Raw genomic sequence first — 27,244 nt, forward strand, 5'->3', positions numbered from 1 at the left:
GCCCTAGTATTTAATTTTATATTTTTGTTATCATTTGACTTGAATAGTTTAGAATAAAGAATGCATTGTGAAGTAATAAACTAAAACATAAACAAAGAAATTGTAAAAAACGAAAAGGTAGAATTTTAAATGTATATAGAAACGTGAACTTGACAAGTCGATCGAATCATGCAAATGCTATAAAATGTGTTGTTTTTGTGATACTCGCGTCAATTTGACAACTCACAAAATGTCATTTGGATCTATTACCAGAAGTAATGATGATTAATAGTCACCGGAGAATGATCAAATTATAATGCAAAATAGGACAAGCATGTTAAAAAATTAAAAATTAATGGTCTTGAGTGGATTATTCTCACTTATGAGTGAAAATAGGTTAGGTTACTTAATTAAAGTAAGATTTATTTACTAAATATATCATACTAAAGTTTGGGCTCATTCAAAAAGTGTGTTTAACCATTTTAAATAATATCAACAGAAATAGTAATAAATATAGTATTTTAATATTATTTTATTTCATTTCATAACTTAATGTTATTAACATATATATATATATATATATATATATATATATATAAACTTATTTAGAGTTAGTTTTCTTTACTTATTTAAAATATTTTATTATAAAATTGACTTATTGCAAAAATATGATATATCGTTAATTTATACATAATAATTAAAAGATATGTAGATATTTAAATAAAAACAGATTAAAACAATATGCATTTTTTTCCTTTTTTAATTATTTTATACACTTTTTTTATAAATCTGTATAAATAAATTATGTATTACACGTCTTATATTTATATTAATTATTAAATAAAATTTATATAAGAGACTTACTTTGAATAATATAAAAATTAAATATAAATAATTAAAATTAAGAAAATAAATTATATATAATATAAATTATAAATTCAAAAATAGAATTAAACTTTTTGATGATATATATTTTTCATCATTACTTTTTGTGTGATATAAATATTTTGTTTCTAAAGTGACAACCAAACTAAGGCTAAAATCAAAACAGACGCTGCGGCCCAATATATATTGGACTGGATCACACACCTATGTCCAATGCCCGTTACCTCCTAAACCTCTTTGTTGAACTAAAGACCTAAACAAAAACCAATTAGCCGTGGCATGGTAACACATGTAACATACAAACACTGCACGAAACTCGAACCACCCTAAACGACGGCGCATTCAAATTCTCGCCACCGCCGCAGCATCAAATTCCGAACTATTATTACCTTTGGTTTCCCCTTCCAAGTTCCAGCGTCGCGATGACGGAAACGCGCGAAAACGCGTCGAATGAAACCGTTCGCGAATACGAGGAGAAAGAAGAAGACCAAAGTTTCGAAGAACTCGGTTTGGACGCTCGCCTCGTTCGTGCTCTGCTCAAAAAGGGAATCGAGAAACCCACTCCAATTCAGCGCGTCGCTATTCCTCTCATTTTGGTCACACTCTCTGCTTCAACTTCAACTATCGCTATAAACGGTTCACCTTCATTTTCCCTAAACTAGTTCACTCGCTGTTTTCAGGAAGGTAAAGACGTGGTTGCACGAGCGAAAACAGGTTCGGGGAAAACGTTCGCGTATCTTCTCCCGTTGCTTCAGAAACTGTTTACCAGTAACGTTGATAGGAAGAAGCTAGCGCCCAATGCTTTTATTCTTGTCCCTACTCGCGAACTGTCTCAACAGGTGCATTCACTTGTTTCAGTTTGTATTCTGCGTTTTTTCTTTTTTAATTGAATTGGATAAATTGATTTCATCTTTTTTCCCCTTTTATTTCTATCTTTGATTTCAGGTATATGCGGAGGTATTGTCGCTTATTGAGTTGTGCAGAGTTCAACTGAAGGTTGTGCAGTTGAATAGCAATATGCTTGCTAATGACTTGGTTGGTTATGATTCTTTCCCGAGTCTCGTTTGTATGTTATAATTATTTTAGGGAGCAAGTTAAAGTTAATTTCTGCACCTGATACATGTGTGGATATTCTATTTCCTTTCTGCTTAAGAATGTGCTTTGCTGTAATTGTCCTTGAATTGGGTTTGCAGCGGGCAGCATTGGCTGGACCCCCTGATGTCTTGATCTCCACTCCTGCTTGCATAGCGAAGTGTTTGTCCGGCGGCATACTTCGGGCAGCATCCATTAATGGATCGCTTGAAACTCTGGTTCTTGACGAGGTGAAATCTTCTTAGCTGCTCCATTTCTAAAACAACCATCAGCTTTTTTTCCCCCATGTTGAATTTATCCACACACCAATTGCATTTTAACACAATTTGATATCCAAAAATTGTTGGGTTTAATAGTTTTCACTTTTTACTTATTTGAAATTATCATGTTTTGGTTGTTTTTTAATTTATATTGTGATTTAAGTAGTTGATGAACCATCCTTGATTCTACTCCTTATTTGTATCTGATGACATGATTGATATTCAATATAATGCTTTCAGGCAGATCTTCTATTATCATATGGGTATGAAAATGACATAAAAGCTTTTACACCTCATGTACCCAGAAGTTGTCAGTGTCTTCTTATGTCTGCAACATCAAGGTATGTTATTTACTATGTTTCTTCCACTTATTATATTTTTCATGTTTCTCCTAGTAAAAAGCATTATGATATAATGGGATGCTACATCTGTCATTTTCAAATGTGTGTGTACGGTGAGAGATGAGTCATGCTCACTCTTATAACATATATAACTTAATATAAATTGTGATTTTCATCGATTTCACTGTTGAATAAGTTGATAATTGTTTAGTACCTGTATTATTCACGTCACATCTTGTTAAATTGAACAAAAATAAGTAGATAATGAAATGGTCTTTATTTTTATATATTTAAAAAAATATGTACTACTTAATTTAATAGTCACGGATGAGATTCCAAACAATTTTAGATTAATCTATGATTTTACAAGTATGATCTATATATGATAGAAACCTTTAATCCAGTGATGGTTTTGAGATAAAATTATTTGGTAAAAGGTTATTGAATGGTGTAAGAGTAGGTAGAACTCACTGGTGTGAACCGACCCTCCTCTCTTTCCCTCTCTCAAATGTGCTTGGCCATTTTTTTTGTATTAAATAATATAAAACTTAAAACAAACACAATGACCTTTCTTGCACCTTTGTAGATTATATTATATCCTTGCTATAGATGAATATTATCTGTAAGTTTTATCAGCCAAATGTTTTTCCCTGTATGTCATTGACGATTCCATAGCTGATTTTGGGATTGGCCTTACGTTATACCTAAAAGTGTTCAACAATTCTGGGTAATAACTTTCTTCCTGTTTCTTGACATCATGGAGTTAATTGCAACTAACATAATTCTTTATTGTATCTTCAAAAATATTGAATCATTTCTTTCTTTAGAGAAGGAGAGCATACTTCAAAAATACCGTGTCCATTTGTTTAATCTCTCTTCTGTTGTATTTATTTTTCTAATGTACTGTCTGCAGCGCTGATGTTGACAAGCTAAAGAAGTTGATTCTACACAACCCCTTTATTTTGACTTTACCTGAAGTGGGAAATCATAAGGATGAGGTCATTCCTAAAAATGTTCAACAATTCTGGGTAATAACTTTCTTCCTGTTTCTTGACATTATGAAGTTAATTGCAGCTAATATAATTCTTTATTGTATCTTCAAAAATATTGCATCATTTCTTTCTATAGAGAAGGAGAGCATACTTCCTCTCTATGCTTGGGATCTGTCTTCTTCATTGATACTAAAAGGAAATGAACCATTATGGCAAGGAAAATTTCGATTTCAAGGGAGAAAACTCTTTAAAGCATCATTGGATTCAGTGATCCTTCAAAAATTCTAAGCCTTTGTATGAATTCAAAATCTTGCATACTGATATGGTTGGCTACTTAAGAATACTGAACCCCCACCCCCCCCCCCCACCCCCCTCTTCTGAGGGTGCTTGAAAGCTACCATTTTGCATAATAGATTTTTAGGCAGTGTTTTACTTCAATTTTTAAAAATATTCTTTTTCTTTTATGCCTGCATCCTTTTTATTCAACATTATTCTGTGGAGTTGATCAAGTTTTAACTGTTTTGCGTTGAATATTTTTCTGTCAGATCTCATGTCCTGGCAGTGATAAGTTGCTCTACATCCTTGCTGTGTTGAAGTTGGAGTTAGTCCAAAAGAAAGTTTTGATATTTACTAATACCATAGATGCGAGTTTCAGATTGAAACTATTCTTGGAAAAGGTATGTATTAAATATTCATGAGCCTTCACGTGATAAGCTTAAGCATTTGGGATAGTTAGTCAATGACATGGTATTAGTGTTTCTAAGATCAAATGGTTAAGAATTAGATCCTCTCCATCCATTCTTATATATGAAAGTTGAATTTTATGGGAAGTTAGTGTGGGTTTATGCATTGGTCATGCATCAAGCCCATAGGACTCTTGCACAATTGTAGTAGCTAAACCATTCATGAACCTTCCTTCATCTAATAGCCTGACCTTTTTGGGTAGTTGGTTACTGGCAGTGTGCATAGTTCTTGTTATGCATTCAGTAAATTAAATCCTCCTGATTATATGTGACATCATTCATGTCATACTTGTACATCAACATTAGCTCAAATGTATTTTTTGTTTTGCATTGATTTTCATATTGTATCAGTTTAATGGATAATAATTAATAAATACTTCTATACTCTGAAAATTTTATCCTTCAATATAGCTGCTCAAAATAGTTCTTGTTATGCATTCAGTAAATTAAATCCTCCTGAAGGTTGTATTTTTAGTTAAAATAGTATCTTTGATAACTGTGCTTGTAGTCTAAAACATTTACTAGCAGTGGGATTATTTTGTTGTCATCATTTCTTCCTCTCTCATTTTCCCCCTATATACTTGTAGTTTGGGGTCAGGTCTGCTGTTTTAAATCCTGAGTTGCCTCAGAATTCTCGTCTACATATTATTGAGGTATGCAAAATTATCCAATTCCTTCTTTCTTTTGATACAATAGCTGCTAAGATTTCTCTACTTCACCTGGAGTTATGACATTTTCATGCCAGTCAAGCATGAGAAGTTTATGTTTTCTTGAAAAAAAATCTTATTATTAATTAATTATAATTTATGTTTTCATCAGGAATTCAATGCAGGCCTGTTTGATTATCTAATTGCAACAGATGTTAGCCAGTCAATGGAGAAGGATGAAGCACCAAAGGAAAGTAATGTTGGATCACGAAAGTCTAGAAAACATGCTAAGACAAAAATAGATTCTGAATTTGGAGTTGTGAGGGGAATTGACTTTAAAAATGTATTCACGGTATGCAAGTTCTCTCTTACATCTCTTTGTGAATTGTGGTGTTTGTGACTTGTTTCAAATTGTTGCTCTGCACATGTCATTTTGGTAGTAATTGTATACTATGGTAAATATTCTGGTTTATATCTGTTTCATGGGGAGAGTGCCCAGTTCACTGACATCATTTAGTTAATGCTTTCTCTTGTTAATGAACAGGTTATAAACTTTGAAATGCCTCAAAGTGTTGCAGGATATGTACATCGAATTGGGCGTACGGGAAGAGCATATAATTCTGGTGCTTCTATCTCTTTGGTGAGTTTGTCAGACTAAAATCCCCTTTTTCATGTAAAAGTCCAAAATTGTATTATTGCTTTATAGATGTTGCTCTCTAGCCTATCTTGGTCCACTGGATATTCTATTGAGATCCTGGGTGGCACCTTGCTACTTAATGCTGGATCATTTAGATATTCCTTTGTCTTCTTAGGTTTCTGCAGATGAGATGGATACATTAGAAGAAATAAGATCTTTCGTTGGGGATGATGAAAACAAAGGCTCAAATTCCATTGCTGAGTTCCCCCTCCTCACAAAGAATGCAGTTGAATCTTTACGTTATAGGGCTGAGGTGATTTATTATTTCCTTAATTCCTTTACTCTTTAAGAAAGAACTAAATAGTATTCCATTGATGCATCAAACCAATGATAGCCTTTTTTTATTGGCTTGGTATATCTTTTTCTTCATTGTTAACTATTGATTAAGAATCCTCATGTTCAAAAATGAAATTATTTTGTCTTATGTGTCAAATGAGAAACATTCTTTGTGATTTATCATGTCATTTGTGTCTTGGTTAAACTTGAGAATATTTACTAGCATCTTGCACATCTTCTCATCCTTTTTTTCGTTTAAATGTATATTATGTAAGGGATATTTTGCACCTTCTGTTCTTTTCTCTGATTTTAGGGATTTGCAGTCCATGTCTGAGTATAATTGGTGTAAGTATCTGCTTTTGCAAATAATAATCAATAATGATGATTGGCATTATCTTGCAGGATGTTGGAAAGAGTGTAACTAAAATTGCTGTTCGTGAGTCACGAGCCCAGGATTTGAGGAATGAAATTTTGAACTCTGAAAGGTGAGTGCCTGGTATCACGTGACTCTATTGAGAATTGTAACTGCCATCTTCGATTTATTTCCTTTCTAATTCATTCCTGCAACCTTTGTTTCTATTATAGGTTGAAAGCCCATTTTGAAACTAATCCGAGAGACCTAGGTAATCTAACATTGTAATTGGTTGGTTGTATTGTTACAGTATGCAGTTGGCATTTATTTTGCATTTTTATGTTTGAAGTTGAATTTAAGGATTGAAATTGTATTTGAGCAGATCTACTGAAACATGACAAAGTTTTGAGCAAGAATACCCCGCCTTCACACCTACGTGATGTGCCTGAATACCTATTAGACAAAACAACGAAAGAGGCAAGGGCAATGGTCAAGCTCGCAAGGGATGCAATGGGAAATAATAATCGCCGCAGGGGATCCAAGAGAAAAATGAGAAAAGGTGGAGACCCTCTGAAGGCTGTCTCTGCTGCGGTATGTTTAATTTTTTCCCTTGGGGTTTTACCTCACTTTTATGCCCATTCTGAATCTTTAAGGGTAAAGGGGATGGAGGAGGGGCGTGTGGGAGACAAGGAAAATGAAAGGATGGAAAAGAATTTGGGTAGTTTTTTATGGACTTGTATGAAACTGAAAAAATGTTAGCACAACCCTGCATAGATCTACAGATAAATTCATTGCTGAAAACTTAACTAGTTGTACATTGTGGTATACTATTTCTGTATTCTATGACTTTTTGGATTACATTTTTGTCAGGTATCAAAAAGACCGCACAAAGTTGCTAGGAAGGCTGGTGCAAGCGAGAGCAACAATAGCAGTGATAGACATAAACGCCAAAAGAAAAAGGGTATTTTTGATTGATGTGCTTTTTTCCTACAAAGCCTTATAATAGGCTCAATTTTGTTGTAATTTTGGTTCCAAATATCGTAAATCAAAAGTACTATTGTAATTGTTGCTCCTTAATGTGACTTGAAGTCAATATTTTCCCATTACAAAATTAAATTTTACTTATTGAAATTATAGTTGTTAATTTTGGATAATCACGAATAGTAGTTAATCTCTAAGACACTGGAGTGAAATAGCGTACAGTGATATGACTGTAATTTAAAAATTTATAATATGTATATATAATATGTTATATATGCAGATTTTTAATATAAATGCTTAAGAAATTCTTTAAATTAATTACATAATTATCTATTGAAGTAAAAGTGCAAAATAGTACAATGAGTGTTATATTAAACCAAAAATGATTAATATAATAAAGTTAAAGTCTCAAAATATTTGTCCTTATACCTTAATCTAATCAGATTATGTTCTTGATAGAAAATTATCCTTTTCATTGTTACTCTTTGTATTACTACTTTTGTAGATATGTTATTTCTTTCTAACTTTTTTTTATCTAATTTCTTTTTTTACTCTTCATTTTGCATCTCTTTTCTCTTTTTCAACATTGTTTGTTGTCTAGGGTAAGCAAGAGACTCATCAATCCAGGTAGCTTCAACAACAACTTACTCAAGTTAAATCAACCCAATAGCTTTACCAACAATTTAAGTTAAATTATCATCATAAAAACTTACTCATCTTCAATAAGTTTTCTATTTTTTCCTTTTATTTTTTAATTAACCACTCATTACAATCATCGATACCAACTAAAACAATGAGATTAATAACATTACAATTGTTCTAACAATTTAACAAATTTTGATTATACTTGATATAAATCATAGTTTGCAACTTATGGCTCTCTAATTTGCCTCTCTTCTTAGAGTAAATTTAATCATTAATTAAAAAAATGTTATAATCTTTTCTTAACCAATTAATATAAATCTAAAATAAAACTATTTACTAAAATTTAGTTATTTACTTATTTAAAAATATTCTAATTTTTCTTACAATTTGATAAGTTACAAGTTAAGTTTAACACCTTAATGGTTAGATTTTACAAGTTTAAAACTTGATTTTCATAATTCTTCCACCATTCAATTTTATAATTAAAATAATTGACATTATTTAAATAAAAATAATAATTTTAAAAGTAAATCAAACTATTTTGATTTAAACTAAAGAGAAATTGAAGTATGCTTTTATCTTATATATGCATTCAAATCAAAAATTTCATCAACTCTTTTGTCTATGGGTAGCTTAATTGTAATTTTATCTGCCTTTTCTTTATAAGTACTCAATTTCTCAATGCATTTGTATAGTCCATGTGTCTCTTCAGGATCAAACTCAATACTTGGATTGAAATAATAAAATTTAAGGTTTAAGAAATAACTTGTATGTACTAAGTGACGAAGTTGACACTCACCTTCTATCAATGACACAAAGATCAAACTCAATACTTGGATTGAAATAGTAACTAAGTGATGAAGTTGACACTCACCTTCTATCAATGATACAAATACATGTTTATACTTCTCTTCATTTCTATTAAAAGGTTTTTTAATGGCTTCCTTAGCTCTATCCATCACTTTATATATATATATATATATATATATATATATATATATATATTTCAATTATTGATTGGATTAGTGGTTAAAACAGAACTTGTCTTAGAATTTTGTTTTGAGTCAGCTTTAGAGATGGCATTGATAGTTTTAGCAAGAGATTACGAATGGAATGTTATGCCTTTTGGCTTAAAAAATGCCCCTTCTGAATTCCAGAAAATTATGAATGATATCTTCAATCCTTATTCTAAATTTGTCATTGTCTACATTGATGATATTTTAATTTTTTCTCATTCTATTGATCAGCATTTTAAACATATAAATATTTTTATTAATGTTATCAAACAAAATGGACTTATTGTTTCCAAGTCTAAGATTAATCTTTCCAAACCAATATTAGGTTCTTTGGTCACAATATTCATCAACGATTTATCATTCGTATCAGCAGATCTATTGAATTTGCTGACAAATTTGCTGACAGAATCCTTGATAAAACTCAGCTTCAGAAGTTTTTGGGATATCTTAATTATGTAGGTGATTTTATTCCACACCTCAACAATATTATTAAGCCTTTGGCTAACTGCTTATGGAGTTTATCTTTTTGACAGACTTTGATAGCATTATGAATAATAATGGCAGGTTTAGATACATCTTCTAGTATTCCTAGGAATGTCTATCAAACCTCTGAAAAAGAAGAAGAAAACCAAAGTATCCAATCTCCAACCTACTCTTCCCTTAATGAATCTTATGATGTTATTTCATAAATTCATTATAGATAAAGAAACCCTTAGGAAAGATTTCTACTCTGAGGAATGGAAATTTCAAAGAGAGTGGTTCTTCTAAAATTACAAGGGTAAAAATAGATTCGATATATATATAATTGGTGATCTTTTTTCATTCTATACAAGTTTAAATACAGACACACAAGAGACTTCATCACCTTGAGTGTACAAGACTTTATTCCAAAATGTAGGCATCAATACAATGTCAGTTGCCTTCTTACTCTTAGTATCTTTGGTTATCTTTGATTTCAAACAATCATCCAGAGTGAACACTTTTCAAAGGTTGCTTTTTTGTTCATGCAACCTTTGCAAAGTGAGGAATGTTGTTGCAAATCTAGTGACTACATACCTAACTAATTCTATCTTTTTTTTGTGAATTTTCTCATTAAGTTCAAAGTCAAAGAGTGGTTGTGTATGAACCCTATAAGAGAATAACTCCTTTGTATGATTTTTTTGACTTTTTGAATCTTTCCAATGTCCTCCAACATCAAGTCCAAACAATGAGTTGCACAAGGAGTCCATCCAAAATAAGTGTGGTCTTCTTAATTGTAAATATTTACCTAAAGTAAGATTTCAAGAATTTATATAAGATAAAAATAATAAAAATAAATTTTGTATAATGTATAATTCTATAAACAATTCACCAATAAATTAATCAATGTCTTATTCTTCTTATTGGTCTATCTGTCTGGCATAATAAAGCAATCAAAGTTAAATCATTCTACCTCCAAAGGTTTCATAATTTCCTTTATTAGTTTCAATTCCTTTTTCAACAAATGAACTCTCGTTTGATAATAGCTTAGTTGTTTTAGGCGTGGACCATAATTTTCAATTGTTTCAATCATGAACTTGAAGCTTTTAAACTTCATAACATTAAATGGAATTGAATTTCTATAGAAGAATTTTGCAATGTATTGAATTGTCATTGTCCTTACTTCTTTGTCATAAGCATCCTTGATGCTTGTTTACCTTTAAACTTTTTTCAATTTAATTGATGCTTTTGACTCCTTCATGAGGAGCAAATTCAGAAAGCCTTTTAGATTTTTTTTCCCTTCTTCACATTAGAACCAACATTAAATGATTCAATTGTAGGTCTTTTTCCAGCTTAAATAAGGTGTATTTCTTGAACCTCTTCTTCCTCGTCTTCATCCTCTTTTAATTCCACCATTATATCTTCTTTATTTTTAACATTTTTTTGTTAGTATGCTTTAATGAGCTTCTTCTTAATCTTTAATGGAATTTTTTTATGGGTACCTACATCTCTTCTTATCACTATTTGGTATGTTTTTGCTCTTGTAATTCTCCCTGTTATGGTTTTTAAAGAAAACTCATAGGTAATACTCTTTCTATGTTAAGTCAATTCTCTAAAGGGCTTCACCAAGCCATAAACATCAATTACAAAAGCTCCTTGCTTCTATCCTTGTCAAGAAGATACCATGGAAGGGGGATTAGAAGTTTGGAACAACAAACAAAGCATGGATTGTTCAAGTCTTGACTTTCCAAGCAACAGAGTGTAAACAAAAAATAAAGCGTGAATGTGAACAACAAAACAGGGCATGACAAAGTAAATACTGAACAACAAAGTAAAGCTTGAATAACAAAGCAAATAATGAACAACAAAATAAAGCTTGAACAACAAAGCATGACTAAACAATAAAATAAAGTTTGAATAGAAAAGCAGAGCTTATGCCAAAAAAGGTTGATTTCTATGAAAAAAAAGAAGTGGGCAAATCTCTAAAAAAGCAAAGGAGACACTAGAAAAGCTTATTTTTCTAGTGAAATAGAACTGGGAAGCCTTAAAACAAGTTGATTTTTTTTGGCAAAATGAAGTGGGTGAGCTAGTGAGTAGGAGATAAAGTATTTCTCTTGAGGTCTCACTTTTCATGTAGAAGAAAGACAATTGATTATCTCATATATTTATTATATATAAGTTAAATGAAAAGTTTAAATTAAATATAAGAATTTTTAAACTTAAACTGATGTGGAAAGATCCTTCTCCTCTCTCTCTCTCTCTCTCTATATATATATATATATATATATATATAATAAATGAGATATGCTTTAGAAAAATAGAAAAGTTTCTTACTTTCTTAAAAATTGTAATAGTTACGCGACTTCTCCGTGTTAACCACTCATAACTTCGGTGACAAGACCAATGCCCCAAACTGTGATGGTGCAATTGTGCGCTATTATCATCTGATTGAAACTGTAATTTTGCTTTCGTCCATACAACGTCTTGCATGCTAAAACTCGTTAGTGTCACTACAATGTTTATAAAAAAAGTATATTATATATAATTTGAGAAATTTATATATTAAAAATTGTAAAAAAAAAATTCTAACATTATTATTTTATTTATTCCTCTAAAAATAAGATAAAAGTAAAAATATAAAATTAAGTAAATTTTTTTATTAGTTAAAAATTAAGTGTAAGATAATTGAATTATAATATAGAAGTTTTTTTTTAACTAAGTAAAGTGTCATATATTCTTTTAAAATTATAATTAATTAAAATATACAATTAGTTTATATATTTGACATATTTATAATTTTTTTTATAATTAAAAATACTTATATGTTAATCCTTATGTAAATATTTTTGATATTTTAATCATTCTATTGTAAATGGTATTATAATGACATAAATTAAAATATAAGAAAATATTTTATAAACATTAAAATATAATTTTTTAAATATAAAAATAAATTTTTAAATGTGTTTCAATTATAAAAATTGAATTTATAATTTAATTTTTTTAAAAAATATTTATATAATTTTAGAGTATGTTTTAAGAAATTTGTATAAAAAATAAAGAGTCATAACCCCTAAGTTATTAAGTAGATTATTTATTTTTCTTGAATTACTTGTAGAGATGTAATAGATTACAAGAAATAAGATTTATGTTTAGATAAGATAATAGTAATTTTAAGATGATTTATTTTGTTTGAGCTATTTAAAATAATTTATTTTTATATTAAATTATAGAAAACGATAAATTATTTATTGATAGTTGTGTGTTAAAATTAATAAATTATTAGAAATAGTAGAAATACAGAATATTTTAAAAAATAATGTTAAATTTTAATCATCAATTTTAGAATTTTTTTTAACGGAAAAAATTTACTAAAATTTTAAGCTAAATTATTATTATTGTTATTATAATTATTAGAATCTTGCTAACGAGTGCTCTTAAATTAATTAAGAAATTAAAAATAGGAAATTTTATTGAGATTTATGTTAGAGCATTGAAAATCATAAGAGAATGTGCATTTATTCCGTTTTTTGGACAAGAGAAAATTTTGGTTCGTAACTAATTATTATTATTATATTATTATTATTACTAATCAAATTAGAACTTTAAAATATAGTTCCATGGAACATAGAATGATTGAAAAGAAAAACTGATCCTTTTACATGTGTTTATATTTATTAAAGAATTTTTTTAATGTGTTTAATGATATGTACTAAAAATTATTAAATATACTATATTGAAAACTTTTTTTTTATAAAGAACAAAACTTAAGCACACTTTTTTAAGGTATTTTTTAGTATGATTACTAATTAATTTTTAACTCAATAATTAGTAATAATATTAATATAAAATTTTTATTAAAAATAAATTTTAATTTTAATTTTAATTGGTAAACGATATTGATAACACCTAAAGAATAACTTTTTATCTTTTATGAAGTATATTTATTATTATTTTTTAATAATTTTGATATAACAAGTTTTTGTTTTTAAAGATAAACGTTATACACATGTTAAGGAATTTATTTTTCTAAACTTAAGTTGAAAGATCAAAGAGGTATGATATTTATAGAGGTTTCAATTTAAAGTTGACTTATAGAGCAATTATTGTTTAATTTAATTTAAATTTATCTTTTTTAAATTATATCATAATCTATACCTTCCATAAAAAATAATTATTAGTAAAAATATTATTTTATTAAATAAATTAAAGAGATATTTTTAAAAACAAAATCAAATTAAAAAAATAAATAACAAACACAATATAAATCACATAAATAATGAGAAAAAAATATTAAAATATTACTGTTTAATTTTTTAAAATATTATTTTTAAAATAAAGAATATATATGTATATATATATGTATGAATATTATTGAATTAAAATAAAATTATTATATAATTAATTTTTAACTCAATTAGTTTAAATAAAATTAAAAATAAATATTTTATTATATTAAACAACACTAAATTAAAAACTAAAACAAATTCATACTAAGATGATTCTCATTAAATGTATCATAACAAGATCTTAATCCCAAAAAAAAAAGGATCCTAATCCCAACTGACTTAATAGATCTTAACATATCAAATACAAATCATTAAAACGAATTCATAACAATTTAAAAAAAAAACATATAATTTATTGTTATTAGTCTTTTTTTAAGTTTGGTCTATGAAGTACTTCAGATAATTCATTAATAATACATACATCCTAAGAAGATCCTAATCCCAACTAATGAAAGTGATCTTAAAATGTCAAACAGAAACCATTAAAAAAAAATCATAAATAAACATATATGAAACCAATAATTTATTATTATTATTGCCTTATTCCCTTTTTTACCGTTCGAGTTGCAGGCGCATGAAAGGTGATCCCCCCGCAGGCCACCGTTTACTGTAAGCTTGCACACGATTCTTATCGCACACAACACTTTCTCCATCCCAACACTACCCTCTCTGCAACATCAATTTCTGGAACATTCCGCCGTAGCAACCACCGAGCCACTTTCAACTCACTCGCCGAATCGCTATCGCTATTCAATTCCTTTCCCCGCCTCCCTCTTCCACTTCTATAATAGGGTTTCATCCCCCGAGCCTCGTGCTTCGTCCTCGAAGCTAGGGTTTGTTTTCCGAACCGAAAATGGACCACGCGCGATCGACGAACGGCGAGGAGAATGTGGGGATTCCCGACGACTTGCGGTGCAAGAGATCCGACGGGAAGCAATGGCGATGCACGGCGATGTCGATGCCGGACAAGACGGTGTGCGAGAAGCACTACATCCAAGCCAAGAAGAGAGCTGCGAATTCCGCTATGAGGGCTAACCTCAAGAAAGCTAAGAGGAAGTCTCAGTCACTGTCGCTTGGCGAATCGGATATTTATTTGGAGAGCAAGAGCGACGATTTCGACGTTCCTCTTTCCTCCATCAACCACTCCGCTAAGAAGTTCTTAGATAAGGTTTCTAAGAATCAGTTCCGTTACACGCCTGAAGCTGATTCCAGAAGAGCTTCCTCTGCGCTCCACGCTCGCAGCAACGTCGCTGATGATGACATGGATGCTGATGCTGACGCTGACGCTGATGCTGATGCTGATGTCGACGCGCCTCTCTACGAAGACAATTGGATCTCCTATGATTCTCCACCGGAGAAAAGATCGCATAGGAGCTTGGATGCTAATGCAACAACTGTGAGTAGAGTGTTAGGTTAATTCGGATGGATTGTTTTATCTCTTTTGTGTGTAATGAGTTGGAATGCTACTTTGCAGGAATATTCCGATGGAACCTCCGGTTCTTCTGGAGACACCGGCGGGCAAACTTGTCATCAGTGCCGGAGGAATGACAGAGAACGAGTTACTTGGTGCCTCCGGTGTGATAGGAGGGGATACTGTGATGGCTGTTTATCAGCGTGGTGAGTGTGGAATTTTAGTGAAGATGATAACAGTTTCAGTTGGATGGTGATTGTTATGGTTTCTACTTGTTTTTTAGGTACTCGGACTTTTCAGTGGATGAGATTCAGAGGATGTGTCCTGCTTGCCGTGGAATATGTAATTGTAAAACTTGCTTGCGAAGTGATAATTCAATTAAGGTATTTTGATAGTTACTAATTTAGTATTTGATGAAGGGTGTCGTTGAACTTTAGCATAGGTAATTTTTTCTTTCGATTAGTGAAATTTCTGGTTTTGCTGAATTTAAGGTTCGAATACGTGAGATACCTGTTATGGATAAGTTACAGTATCTCCATGTGCTGCTGTCGTCGGTGCTTCCTGTGGTGAAGCAGATCCATCGTGAACAGTGTTTTGAAGTAGAACTTGAAAAGAAGTTGCGGGGTAAGGTCCTCTGGTGTTTTTCTTTTCGTCTGGTGAATGAGTGTATGGCCATGTTTTAATAATGGTGTCATCCTCAGGTGCTGAAATAGATCTTCCGAGGACAAAGTTGAATGCAGATGAGCAGATGTGCTGGTACATTTATAAGACTTATCTTGGAATTGGTGGTTTTAATGGGTGCAGAAACATCATGTGCATGTTCCTTGTTCATAGATAGTATAAGGCTCATTATTTATTTTGATTTGCTTTCTTGCAGCAATTTCTGTAGGATACCTATTACTGATTATCATCGACGGTGTCCAAGTTGCTCATATGACTTGTGCCTTAATTGCTGTCGAGATCTTCGAGAAGCAACTGCAGATCTCAATAAAGAACCCCAAACAGAGCAAGCAAAAACTTCTGATAGAAACATATTAAGTAAGTTTCCTCTTTGGAGATCCAATGACAACAGAAGTATTCCATGCCCCCCTAAGGAGTATGGTGGCTGTGGTTATTCATCATTAAATTTAAGCCGAATTTTCAAGATGAACTGGGTTGCAAAGTTGGTGAAAAATGTAGAGGAAATGGTTAGTGGCTGCAGAATTAGTAATGCTGATGATACACCAGAAGCCGAGTTGAATGCTCTTAGACTATGCCAATATTCTCATAGAGAAGATAGTGATGATAATTATCTTTATTGTCCAACATCTGATGATCTCAAAACTGATGGGATTGGCAATTTTAGAAAGCACTGGAAAACTGGTGAACCCATTATTGTTAAGCAAGTTTTTGACGGGTCATCCATATCAAGCTGGGATCCAATGGTCATATGGAGAGGGGTTCTAGAGACATCAGATGAAAAAGTGAGAGATGAAAACAGAATGGTTAAGGCCATAGATTGCTTAGATGGGTCTGAGGTACACATATATCTATAGCTCTTCTCTTTTGGCAATTGAATTGTACTGCATTTTTGGTTCATCAGTCTTACTAAATTACTCCACATTATGGCTACATTTTATTATTTTCATTTTGACAGATTGATATAGAGCTTACTCAATTCATGGAAGGATACACCAAAGGGCATATTCATGAAAATGGTTGGCCACAATTATTGAAGTTGAAGGATTGGCCTTCACCTAGTGCATGTGAAGAATTTCTATTGTACCAAAGACCTGACTTTATCAGCAAACTACCTTTACTTCAGTATATTCACTCCAAGTGGGGCCTTCTCAATGTTGCAGCTAAATTGCCTCATTACTCCTTGCAGAATGATGTAGGACCCAAGATATATATATCTCATGGGATTAGTGATGAACTTGGCAGAGGTGATTCAGTGACAAATCTCCACTTCAATATGCGTGACATGGTATATTGCTTTATCCTCATTAACCCAAGATATGAGAAATGATCTTTTTGTCTTCAATGGTATGGTTTTGAGTTTGAGTAGCTGCCAGTTATTATTTTACAACAACTTGACGGTAATCTGGGTTCCTGGACATGTTGCACCTTCTTTATAATTTTTTCTTAAGTGTCTTAAGAATATAAATTTGATGCTTCATTGCCAATTTATGTTTGGCTTCGCATTTATCATGGTCTAACTTCTCATATTAATACATGCAGATTGTTGATATTTGTAACTAATTGCAAGTTGTTAATAATAAGTGCTTAGTGACAAATTATAATGTGCTATTTGAAGTCAAATGTCCAAACATGTGGGTTGTTTACCCAAAGTCTGCACATATTGTACATTTGTGTTTAGTATTTTAAAGCTCTCTCTCTGTCTGTTTTCCCTGTTAGTCTAGAGTGAAATAACAGAATTTTGATTTATTTTAAGAAAGAAAAGGACTGAAAGGGCTATGAGTAAAAGTAACAAATAATGAATTTACTGAGTTTCACCAGGTGTACCTTTTGGTTCATACAAATGAAGTGAAGATGAAGGACTGGCAGAAAACTAAAATTGAAACGATGACAAAAGCTTTTAAGGAATCTGAGGCAAAAGAATCTAGTGGGGATCCTCAAATATCTTCGAGGGAGAGTTCACCTGATTCATCACTTGGTACGAAAAGTAATGGACTGGATATGGATTCAAACCAGAGTAAATCAATTATGGACCAAGAGTTTGAAATTTATTCTAGTGCTGAAGGTAATATAGTCAACTGTAAACTTCCATTCACACAAAATGGAGATGTCTCTGAGAGAACACATCCAGGAGTTCTTTGGGATGTTTTTCGTCGGCAGGATGTTCCAAAGGTGACTGAATATTTGAAAACACATTGGAAGGAAATTGAGAAGTCATATGATATAGTAAATGAATTTGTAAGTCTTTAAAAATAACATTTAAAATTACATTACTTTCCCCTTTTATTGTTTAATTCATTTGTTTTGATTTTTTTTTATTGCTTATGGTAATCTTTGGATTCAAGGTTGCATCGCCTCTTTATGAGGGAGCTATTTTTCTTGACAAACACCACAAAATCAAGTTGAAGGAAGAATTTGGTAAGTAAAAAATCATCGAAATTAATTTGCTGGCATAGGAGAAACAATAAGGAGACCTAATTTTAGTATCTGAGAGCAATTTTCTCATTTGTACTGTTTATCATAGAAAACTTAGTACTGATGTGCTAAATTTTGTGCAACCCTAGAGATTTCTGAAAATAATTAATTTTATTTATCTTCCCTTTTAATGTGATTAGTACCTGCCTGAATAGGAGTGGAGCCTTGGTCATTTGAACAGAATTTGGGGGAAGCTATATTTGTTCCTGCTGGTTGCCCTTTCCAAGCAAGGAATGTTCAGGTGAGTTCTTTCCTTGTGACTTCACTCCATATAGTAAATTGGTGTGACCTATATAGTTTTTTATCTGTTGCTTGACCATACAAAGGCTGAAATTTTCATCTCGTTATTTGTTCACTGTTTTTTATTCTTAATCTATCAACTATATTTATTGAGTTTGACTCCTCCGTTAACATCAAAAATTGTTTTTTTGGGTGGGATCTCTTTCCCAAAGTTAATAATACCCCGGACCCATTAGTTGGAAGAACTTCACAATCACAGGTTAAGAGCTTGGGCTTCTATTACAATGCTGTGTGTTTAGGTACCAGTTCAAGGGTTTGTTTTGTCAAAAGATGGAATGTTTCTTAGAGTAATCACGCTGATGTTCCCAACTTTTTCCCAGATTACACTTACCTAGCCTCTTGATATGGACATAACACCAATTAGATGTTATAAAGGCAAAAGCTTTTATGAAGGTCAAAGTAATTTATTCTAAATTTTCTGAGGCCTGAACTCTCTTAACTAAAAGGATTATATTTTTTTTTTGTAAGCTTCTTTAGTTAGATTTATTTCATTTCTTTTTGGACTGAACTATTAATTTACTTTGGTTGGAGCCTAGATTCATTACAACCCAGTTGTTACAATAATCGTAGAATATTGAATTTGATGAATTTAAATGGAAATTATTTTGTTTAATGAAAAACAATCACTCTCTATATTTCAGTCCAATGTTCAGTTGGGCCTTGATTTCTTATCTCCGGAAAGCCTGGGGGAGGCTGTAAGATTGGCAGAGGAAATCCGCTGTCTCCCTAATGAACATGAAGCAAAGCTCCAAGTATTGGAGGTCAGAAGAATTGCATTTAATTAACCTTTGCTTTTTATCGTTGCCACTTTTCTATCCCTATTTTCTCCTCTTAAAATGCTTCTGTTTCATTTAATTTCTGTATTGACAACGTGTTGTACTTCTCTTCAACATTTATGCAGATTGGCAAAATATCTCTCTATGCGGCAAGTTCAGCAATCAAAGAAGTTCAGAAACTTGTACTTGACCCAAAGTAAGCAAATTTTCACGCTTGTTTTTGTTATTGCATCTCCCCCGCACACACACCAAACCGCCTGCCCTTGTCCTTAGAAATGGCAAACAAATTATTTTGCTTGACTGATGGTTCTTATCTATCCCTTGGCATTTTTTTTTGTGATAATAATTGTCCCAACGTCAACACTTCCCCTTACTGTTACCTAAAATAGTGAAACGGCTTGTTTTGTCAGACTTGGTGCAGAGATCGGATATGGAGACCCCCATTTAACTGCTATGGTTTCTGAGAATTATGAGAAGATGGTTAAGCGGAGGCAGATTACTTGTGCTTGAATTTTCACATTCAGTTTGGTCATTGAATCAAGGAAAGGGGTTATGTTTATAATAGTTGTATTTGAGCAATATTTTATGGGTTGATGTTTCAGTGTAGTTGATCAAATACCTAGGTAATCATTTATGTGTATAATAGTTACATGTTAGGGAGTCATATAATGAAAAAAAATAAAAATTCAAATCTGTATTTTATTTCAAAAAGTTGGATAGAAACATGTAAGTGATATTTACGAACTTGCTTCTGCTTGCCCGTCGTAGTATCCTTGTAGTTAAATTAAGAAATGCTTGGGGTTTAGAACTGGCAACAGGTTGGACAAAAAAAAAAAAGATCTGGCCATAGATCACACAAAAAACTAAAATTGGTTCATTTTAGGGGTCAGTCTCTGTTGCCATGCAATTAAAAAACAAGAGGGAAGTTTATTTTCCCCAGTTTTGGCGTCTGGCCTTTAAACATTGAGGATTCGTTTTAAGACACTGTGGTGAGTGCAAATGAATCAGCAATTTTGTAGAAATCTGACTTCAATTCTGACCAGGCTGATTCAGGTGCCTGAGCATTTAAAGTAAAAAGTCTACCACCGCGAGCGCAGCATACGGAAACATTGTGTCGTCGAAACGAGGGGCTCTCTACTCTGAACTCAAACTCGTAGTATTTGACATTTCTAACGGAATCTTCCCTCAAACTTGATTTTATCAATGTGCCTTTAACTTCAGGGCGTTGCCCTGATCCTGTTATGCGTCGAACAACGGCTTCGCCCACCTCATCTGGGCCTCCAAATGCTTCAATCCTACCGAAAAGGATTAGAAATTCAAGTTGTCAATCTTCCTTTTATTAATTATTAGTATAATTATGAAAAGGAGTTTATCAAGTGAAACAGGTGATCGATAAACTATTTTTTATTAGTCATTTATTTTTTATGTTATTTTGGGACCCGACACTTTCCACTTAAAAGAGAAACTGGTTGACCAAAAAAACAAGGAGAAAGTGAAAAGTTATCTTTTTCTTTATTATTAACATATCATTCTTTTAGTCGGATAACAACATTGGTGGGAAACAAAGTAAGTGAGGGGGCATGTGTGATACTACTAGCAATGTAGTTATTAGTCGTACTTACGAGAAGTCTTGGGCAACGGTTGAAACAATGACACTAACATTGAGTTCGCCATTGGAACCGGGTGGACCAAATGCAACAACCGGTTCATTGATGCTAAAACGTCGCCGTACATTGAGGGGAGGAGGATCCAATGATCGTTCCATCTCTCTTTTCTTAGCAGCTCGATACAGCACCGTCTGATCTCCAACCCAATTTGCTGGGTATAGGAATTCTGATAATCCAAATACAATGACAAAAAAAAAGACTCTTTTTCATTGGCGTTTTTAAATATATTATATAATGAAGTTTTAAGGTGAATTATATATATTACCGAATCCTTCCTTTGTTTCAAAGCAACGGCTGTAGCCAGCGATGGGATAAAGCACGTCGAGCTTGAGATTACGGCCACTTTGTGGCGACAAACCGAGAAGAAAACTGGTGATGCCACCAAAGTTTGCACCCAGAGCTACAAGTGAAGCTGATCCAACACCCACAAGAAGGCGCCTCTGGAACTTGGTGGCTAACGGTGCAAATTCCTCCGCCGGAGATGGCCCTCCATTCATTCCCTCTATGCGAATTCGGTTGCATGCCCTAAACCTGGCTTGCACTGCCATCCCCATATACTCACTAACCCAGCACTTGTCGACTCTACTTGTCCCTACTTCCTGGCCCCTTTAAGCAACCTCTTCCTTCCTGCAGGTCTAATCTCCAAGTCTAGGACAAGAATAATCCACTGGTGGTTTCTGGTTCGTCACGTGTTTGTGTGTGGCCCGTTTGTGGCTCTTGATGGTAATGGAGTGGGATAGCTCTTATCTGCCTTCTGTGGTTCTCATTCCTTCAGGTAATCAAGAGCCACTTTTGTGTACTGTACTTAATTGAGTTATGAGAAAAAAAAATAATCTTCAAGTATAAAATATTTAACTTAAATCTAATTTTGAAAATTTATTTTAGTTTACATGATCAAAATTAATCTCACATGATATGCTTTCCCGCTTAATATTTATAATATACATTTCATTATGAAATAATTGCCATTTTATCAGTAACAAACGAATTAAAAAATAATTATTAATTGTCTTAACATCTATTGAAAAAGGTACTTATCAGATTGAATTATCTTTTTTTTAAACATATATTATTGATAATTCATCTCTTACAAAAGAAACTATAATCATCAAGGTAAGTAATACTTAATAATGAACATATTCTTTTAAATAAAAAATAAAATTTTTACCTCTAATCCTAGATATAAGACTGTTTTTAAAAAACTATCACAATTCATTTTATAAAACTCTATGCAAGTTGTTTTCTGCATTAATTAATTAATAAAATTATTCTTAATAGAGACAGTAATTAATTAAGTGAAAAAAAGGAAGACAACGAGTCCTAATAATTTTAAATATAAATTATTAATAAATTAATTCATTAATAAAATTAATTATATATTTTTTTAATTCTCATAAAACAGTTAACATGATTTTATATTTAGAATTATATTCTTGATATTATAAAATACATAAAAGTTAGAAAAAAAATAGATGGAGTATATAACATAAACTCAGTGTGCATGAGTAGGGAATTCTTAATGATTTGCCATAAATTTCAACAGTGGAACACATTCAATTTATGGGACCAAATTAAAGTGTACACTGTTACACTGGCTAGCTTGTCATGGTAAAATCGACCACTATCGATGATTTAATGCGCCTTCCTCTTTAGAAAGACACTTTGGATTTCTTCCACGACTTGTATACTATATATGGCCGAAAGGGGGGATTAGTTAAAGAAAAACAAGCACATAACGACCAAACTCAGCTGAAAATTCCACCCTCTAAAAGGTTGACTATTATTCCTTGGTTCTTTTCAAATGCTGCTTGTTGCTGAAAATGATTCAAAGCCCGCATTCTTACTCGACCAATTTCTCCAAACCTCATCTGCTGCACCACTTTCTGCTTGTTGCGTACCACCATAGAAATTTCCATGTGCAGCAGCAGCACCTCCTCCTCCTCCTCCTCCTATCCCCAACAAGTCAAGAGTCGTCACATCTCCGCTTCCTTTGGTTCCACCAATGTTAATGGCACTACTTGACCCACCGTTTGTTGGTCCTCCACTATTGCTTCTACTGTTTTGCTCTATGATCTTCGATAAAGCCTTGCTTTGATCCAATATTGCGTTGAACATATCCACACCATTCATTCCAACACCTCCTCCTCCCATTCCATTTGCACCAAAATTAGTATACTGAGCAGAAATATTGATATCGTGTTGGCCATTGTGCATGTACTGGTTCATGAAGGATTGCCCATTTGGTTGTTGTTGTTGTTGCACCACACCAAATGATGGCGGTGCCATGTTTGTTGCAAAGGTTTTTTCCGTCACTGTTGCACCCATTTGTGCAGCTTTTTGCAGCAACGCAGTGGCTGACATGTGTGGCGAACCTGCAGCTAAGTGAAGCCCGTTTTCCTCGAACATGTTTGAACTTAGTTGAAGAGAGGGAGAAGAGGTGGATGAAAGGCTTCTTGTGAACAAGTTCCCCGGCATGTTGCTGTTGAAGGGTTTTGCTGAAGGCATTGGCATGAGTTCTTGTGGCAGTGAAAGTGGATGCTTGTGATCAGAATGGTTGAATTTCGAGGCGCCACCAATTTGTGGGTTGGGAATATTGGTGTTGAGTGGTAATGAGGAAACGAGGTTTGGTATTGGTTGGCATTGCATGTTTGAACCTATCTTTGACAATTGTCCTTCATTGGCTTTGTTGTTCTCCTCAGCTAGTGCATCACAGAAAGCCCTGTGCGAAATGAAGCTATCTCTTCTGCAATGTTAAGTAAATATGATGCATGCAATAAGTTATTGATCATGAGACATGCATTAAGGAAAAAGAGACTGCAGGTTGGAGAATGTTATGAGCTGTAAATAAATATTGCCAAGTATATATATATATATATATATAATTGTTCATGGGACCATGCATGAGCATTATTATCAAATATAAGATTAATAATTTAGTGTCTTGGACCAGGAATCTTTGACTGAACCAAATAAATTTAGAACTTTGTTGTTTGAAACAAATAAAAAATTAACAATATATATATATATATATAAACTTAAAAAACAAAAAACAAAAAGTTGTCCCATGTATGATAAAATTTAATATACATGTATACACACGCGCACACTAACCCTTTAGACTAGAAGACTTAGTTATATATATTTTCTTTATGCAAAAAACATATGTAGATGCTACTTGTTTGTTCGTCAACCAGAGAGAAATTTTCAAAACTGACAATTAAACTATCCTAGAAAAGTTTACGAAAAATGAATTCAAAGATGGCAAGTAACACATTACTCAAGTCAACAAGAACGTGTGTGGTCAAAGAAAGACCTCCACGTAACAATTAAATATTAATTTATAAAGGATATATATAGCCGCTGCATGCAACTTGTGCACGAACTATGAACGAATATTGATGAGTCAAATTTCATGTAAATAATGTATTTGTCTAACTTATCATATGAATTAAATAATTTCATGAACTAATATAATTAAAATACTATATTAAAGTTATATTATTTTTATAAATAAATTGTCATCATTATCTTATAGAACAATTAAATCCATAAATAATACTACGTAGAAGTTTTATATACGTGTGTATCAACCTGGAAAAGATGGTTCCACAATCACATTTGTATTCCCTTGTACCACAGATTTTTGAATGGGCTTTCCAGTCAGACTGAACAGCATATTTCTTTGAACACTTATCACATTTCCACTTCTTCTCGCCGTGCTTTCTGCAGAAGTGCTTTTTGATGCCAGTGAGATCACCCAGTGCTCTTGCAGGGTTGTGGTGGACACACGAAGGTTCTGGACAAACATAAACCCGCTTTCGAATTTCTGTGCTGGTTCTTTGTTTAAGCTTCCATGGTAAATTGTGACCCCGCCGGTGCAACTGAAGGTTTTGATCTCTTTGAAACCCTTTGTTGCAGATTTCACATATGAACCTGTTCGTGGCCATGAGTGTGTTTGGTGATAAAGCTATAACTTCAGCACTTGGATCTGCACACGCCCGAGTACTAATTAATTAAACAGATTAGACTATATAATGCATATTTCTTACCATTTAATTATTAGTGTTCAATTATGCACCCAAAGCAAACATAAAATATTTATTTCAAGTTGTTTCAATGGATATATTTGGTTGAAGATAGTGACAAAAAAAAAACCTACAAAATGAAGATATATAAGTGTAATAATAAGTATAATAACGAAGAAGAAAAATGTGTGATGTCGGATTCTTTGTTCACACGGCCACGAAGATAAGAAGAATGAAAAAAAAGAAAAAAGAGAAAGATTGAATATATATAATTTGAAACTCCAATTCCTCTCTCTCTTTGTCTCGTCCACCCCTTTCATTTATTTTATTTATTTTTTATTTTGACACATCTTCCAGATACAGACACACTAGGAAACAAACACAAGAGAACACACAAACACAGCACCACATAAAGAGGGAGAAAGCAAGAGATATTTGATATCGAAAGTATATGATATGGTCCTTTACCGTGAAACAGTTGTAAAACAAAAATCAAAGGAAACAGGAGAAGAACTAGCAGTCAAGCAAAGTCAACAGTGAACAGCAATGATTGTAAACCCCTGCAAAGGCAATAATTGAGCTTCTTCGCCTACTAATTACTCTCCAATAATTCATCATTTTGGCAATCAAATTCGGGCTTAAAACATCCCCAGATCCTTGTCTCCGTTTACAAGGAAGATGACTTCTAACAGATCGACCCTTATCCTCTTAATTTGATGGAGCCTATAGAATATCTTTATTAAATGTACTCTAATTAATTAAGCATGTCATCATCCAGAAATTTAATGTAGACCTTTTGTGGGATATTATTATTATTATTATTTATTATATAAAAGCCCATTTTGAGCAAATATTCAACAAACTAGGCATCGTTATTTCAATTTTAGAATCAAAGAGACGGGTGAAGAAATATATGCTGTACTTTATAATGTATGTAAATGAAATATACCAGAATTTTTGTTATAAAGTATTGTAGGAATTAACATGTGCAGGCCATGGATAACAATTAATATTCATCTATGGTTGCATCTTTAATTTGGTTGTCCGTTTAAATCTACAAAAAGTAATTGCAAAACCAATAATTAGAAAGTGTTACTTAAACTATTTACATATTCAGAAAGCAAAAAATAAGGAGAAAGGAAAAAGAAAATTAAGATCGATATATTTGTTAATGGGGGTGTGGAAGAGTCAATTTTTCCGAGATGATTGTTAGAAAAGTAACCTGGATTTCCTGGTAGGCTCCTTTTCTTCTTAACAGGTGCAGGTGGTTGTGAATTATTGTTGGAACCATTGCTGTTATTTGTTGTTGTTGTTGAAGTATGAGAATGTGGACTATGGAACTGGCCAAGCATCTCTTGTTGCTGTTTAAGTGCATCTTCTCTGGTATTCTCTGTAGAGAAGCTTCCACTATCACAGCTTGTGATGTTTGACATTGAAGGTAGCCAAAGAAAAGAGAAGAATCTATTGAAAATGTTCACTTTATTTAATTTACAAACAAGTGTTTGTCTCACTAAGCTTGTTGCAGCAGCTCTCTAGCTAGCTGCAGCAAGATTAATTTTCTACAGAAAAACTAAGGAAAAAAAAAAGAGAGGTAAGTGAAACAGAAAAGATGGGATTTGTGCAACTAGAGGAAGACAAAAACCAGGAAACTCTCCTCCTTTTATGGTGTGGAGACGAGGGTGCTTGCTGGCACAAGAATACAAGAACAAGGCTTTGGATTTGCATTGTAATAAAAAATTATATATTATACTTCTTTGAGGCACTGTTGTTTGTATATACATATGCCCCTGGCATTGTTTAATATTAAGAACAAAGCCCTTCACTTATTTTTCCGTGTTTATGTATAATTAGCTACTTACGGCATCCTCACAATATTTTATTACTTAAAGATAACAATTGAAATACCAATATATGCTCATGGAAGAAAATAGTTTTCTAATATCATTTCTTGAAAATTCTCTTACGTTTATTAGGCGTAAGAAAAACTATAATATACAAGAAATTTTCTCAAAAAATAATTATCACACACATTGTTTGAAAAATGGGTGAAGACTCAACAGTCAATGTCTTTCTCAAATCAGAGATGGTTTAGTGATAAATAACTACGTTGCGTGAGTAGATGTACAATCACGTATTTTAATATTAATTATGTTAGTTAGTTGTGATAAAAGATTTAACTTATAACTTGCTTTAATTATATCAACTATTAACTGTTAAATTGCATTAAATTTTGCCAACAATATGAGAGTATTAGAGAG

General features: G+C 32.4%; 4 protein-coding genes across 10 annotated transcripts; 2 read left to right on the plus strand and 2 right to left on the minus strand.

The window, feature by feature from the left end:
- Nucleotides 1-1,080: 1,080 nt before the first annotated feature.
- Nucleotides 1,081-7,414, plus strand: LOC113872707 (DEAD-box ATP-dependent RNA helicase 16). 2 transcript variants are annotated; one of them, XM_027510467.1, is made up of 15 exons: nt 1,081-1,460; nt 1,545-1,703; nt 1,810-1,899; nt 2,058-2,186; nt 2,457-2,557; nt 3,471-3,585; nt 4,095-4,226; nt 4,880-4,945; nt 5,112-5,291; nt 5,484-5,579; nt 5,752-5,889; nt 6,315-6,397; nt 6,498-6,535; nt 6,647-6,855; nt 7,135-7,414. In XM_027510467.1, exons 1-15 carry the CDS (start codon nt 1,287-1,289, stop codon nt 7,237-7,239), a joined length of 1,815 nt encoding a protein of 604 aa, XP_027366268.1. In that variant the 5' UTR covers nt 1,081-1,286; the 3' UTR covers nt 7,240-7,414. The 2 variants fall into 2 exon arrangements, with proteins under 2 accessions (XP_027366268.1, XP_027366267.1); XM_027510466.1 differs by having other exon boundaries at nt 1,097-1,460; nt 6,647-7,390.
- A 6,774-nt stretch (nt 7,415-14,188) lies between these two features.
- Nucleotides 14,189-20,922, plus strand: LOC113870828 (lysine-specific demethylase JMJ25). Of its 5 annotated transcripts, XM_027507319.1 has the most exons (14): nt 14,218-15,050; nt 15,129-15,271; nt 15,349-15,448; nt 15,557-15,689; nt 15,767-15,821; nt 15,943-16,582; nt 16,702-16,806; nt 16,933-17,031; nt 17,565-17,981; nt 18,089-18,161; nt 18,374-18,459; nt 19,160-19,279; nt 19,420-19,490; nt 19,705-20,048. In XM_027507319.1, exons 1-14 carry the CDS (start codon nt 14,508-14,510, stop codon nt 19,802-19,804), a joined length of 2,685 nt encoding a protein of 894 aa, XP_027363120.1. In that variant the 5' UTR covers nt 14,218-14,507; the 3' UTR covers nt 19,805-20,048. The 5 variants fall into 5 exon arrangements, 4 of the variants coding, with proteins under 4 accessions (XP_027363117.1, XP_027363120.1, XP_027363119.1 ...); XM_027507316.1 differs by having other exon boundaries at nt 14,189-15,050; nt 16,702-17,031; nt 19,705-20,721; XR_003505693.1 differs by having other exon boundaries at nt 14,192-15,050; nt 16,702-17,031; nt 18,359-18,459; nt 19,705-20,922.
- LOC113870829 (psbP domain-containing protein 7, chloroplastic) lies at nt 18,068-21,751 on the minus strand. The gene is made up of 3 exons (XM_027507321.1): nt 21,227-21,751; nt 20,917-21,127; nt 18,068-20,589 (listed from the first exon to the last, which is right to left on the minus strand). The coding sequence occupies exons 1-3, from the start codon at nt 21,513-21,515 to the stop codon at nt 20,271-20,273; spliced, it is 819 nt and encodes a 272-aa protein (XP_027363122.1). The 5' UTR covers nt 21,516-21,751; the 3' UTR covers nt 18,068-20,270.
- Nucleotides 21,752-22,353: 602 nt separating this feature from the next.
- Nucleotides 22,354-26,699, minus strand: LOC113871972 (zinc finger protein GAI-ASSOCIATED FACTOR 1-like). 2 transcript variants are annotated; one of them, XM_027509077.1, is made up of 4 exons: nt 26,209-26,612; nt 25,936-26,040; nt 24,553-24,949; nt 22,429-23,704 (listed from the first exon to the last, which is right to left on the minus strand). In XM_027509077.1, exons 2-4 carry the CDS (start codon nt 25,970-25,972, stop codon nt 22,759-22,761), a joined length of 1,380 nt encoding a protein of 459 aa, XP_027364878.1. In that variant the 5' UTR covers nt 25,973-26,040; nt 26,209-26,612; the 3' UTR covers nt 22,429-22,758. The 2 variants fall into 2 exon arrangements, with proteins under 2 accessions (XP_027364877.1, XP_027364878.1); XM_027509076.1 differs by lacking the exon at nt 25,936-26,040 and having other exon boundaries at nt 22,354-23,704; nt 26,209-26,699.
- Between the last annotated feature and the right edge of the window lie 545 nt (nt 26,700-27,244).

This window comes from Abrus precatorius, unplaced genomic scaffold, assembly GCF_003935025.1.
Source record: "Abrus precatorius isolate BTA unplaced genomic scaffold, Abrus_2018 Scaffold7, whole genome shotgun sequence".
Classification (NCBI taxonomy): domain Eukaryota; kingdom Viridiplantae; phylum Streptophyta; class Magnoliopsida; order Fabales; family Fabaceae; genus Abrus; species Abrus precatorius.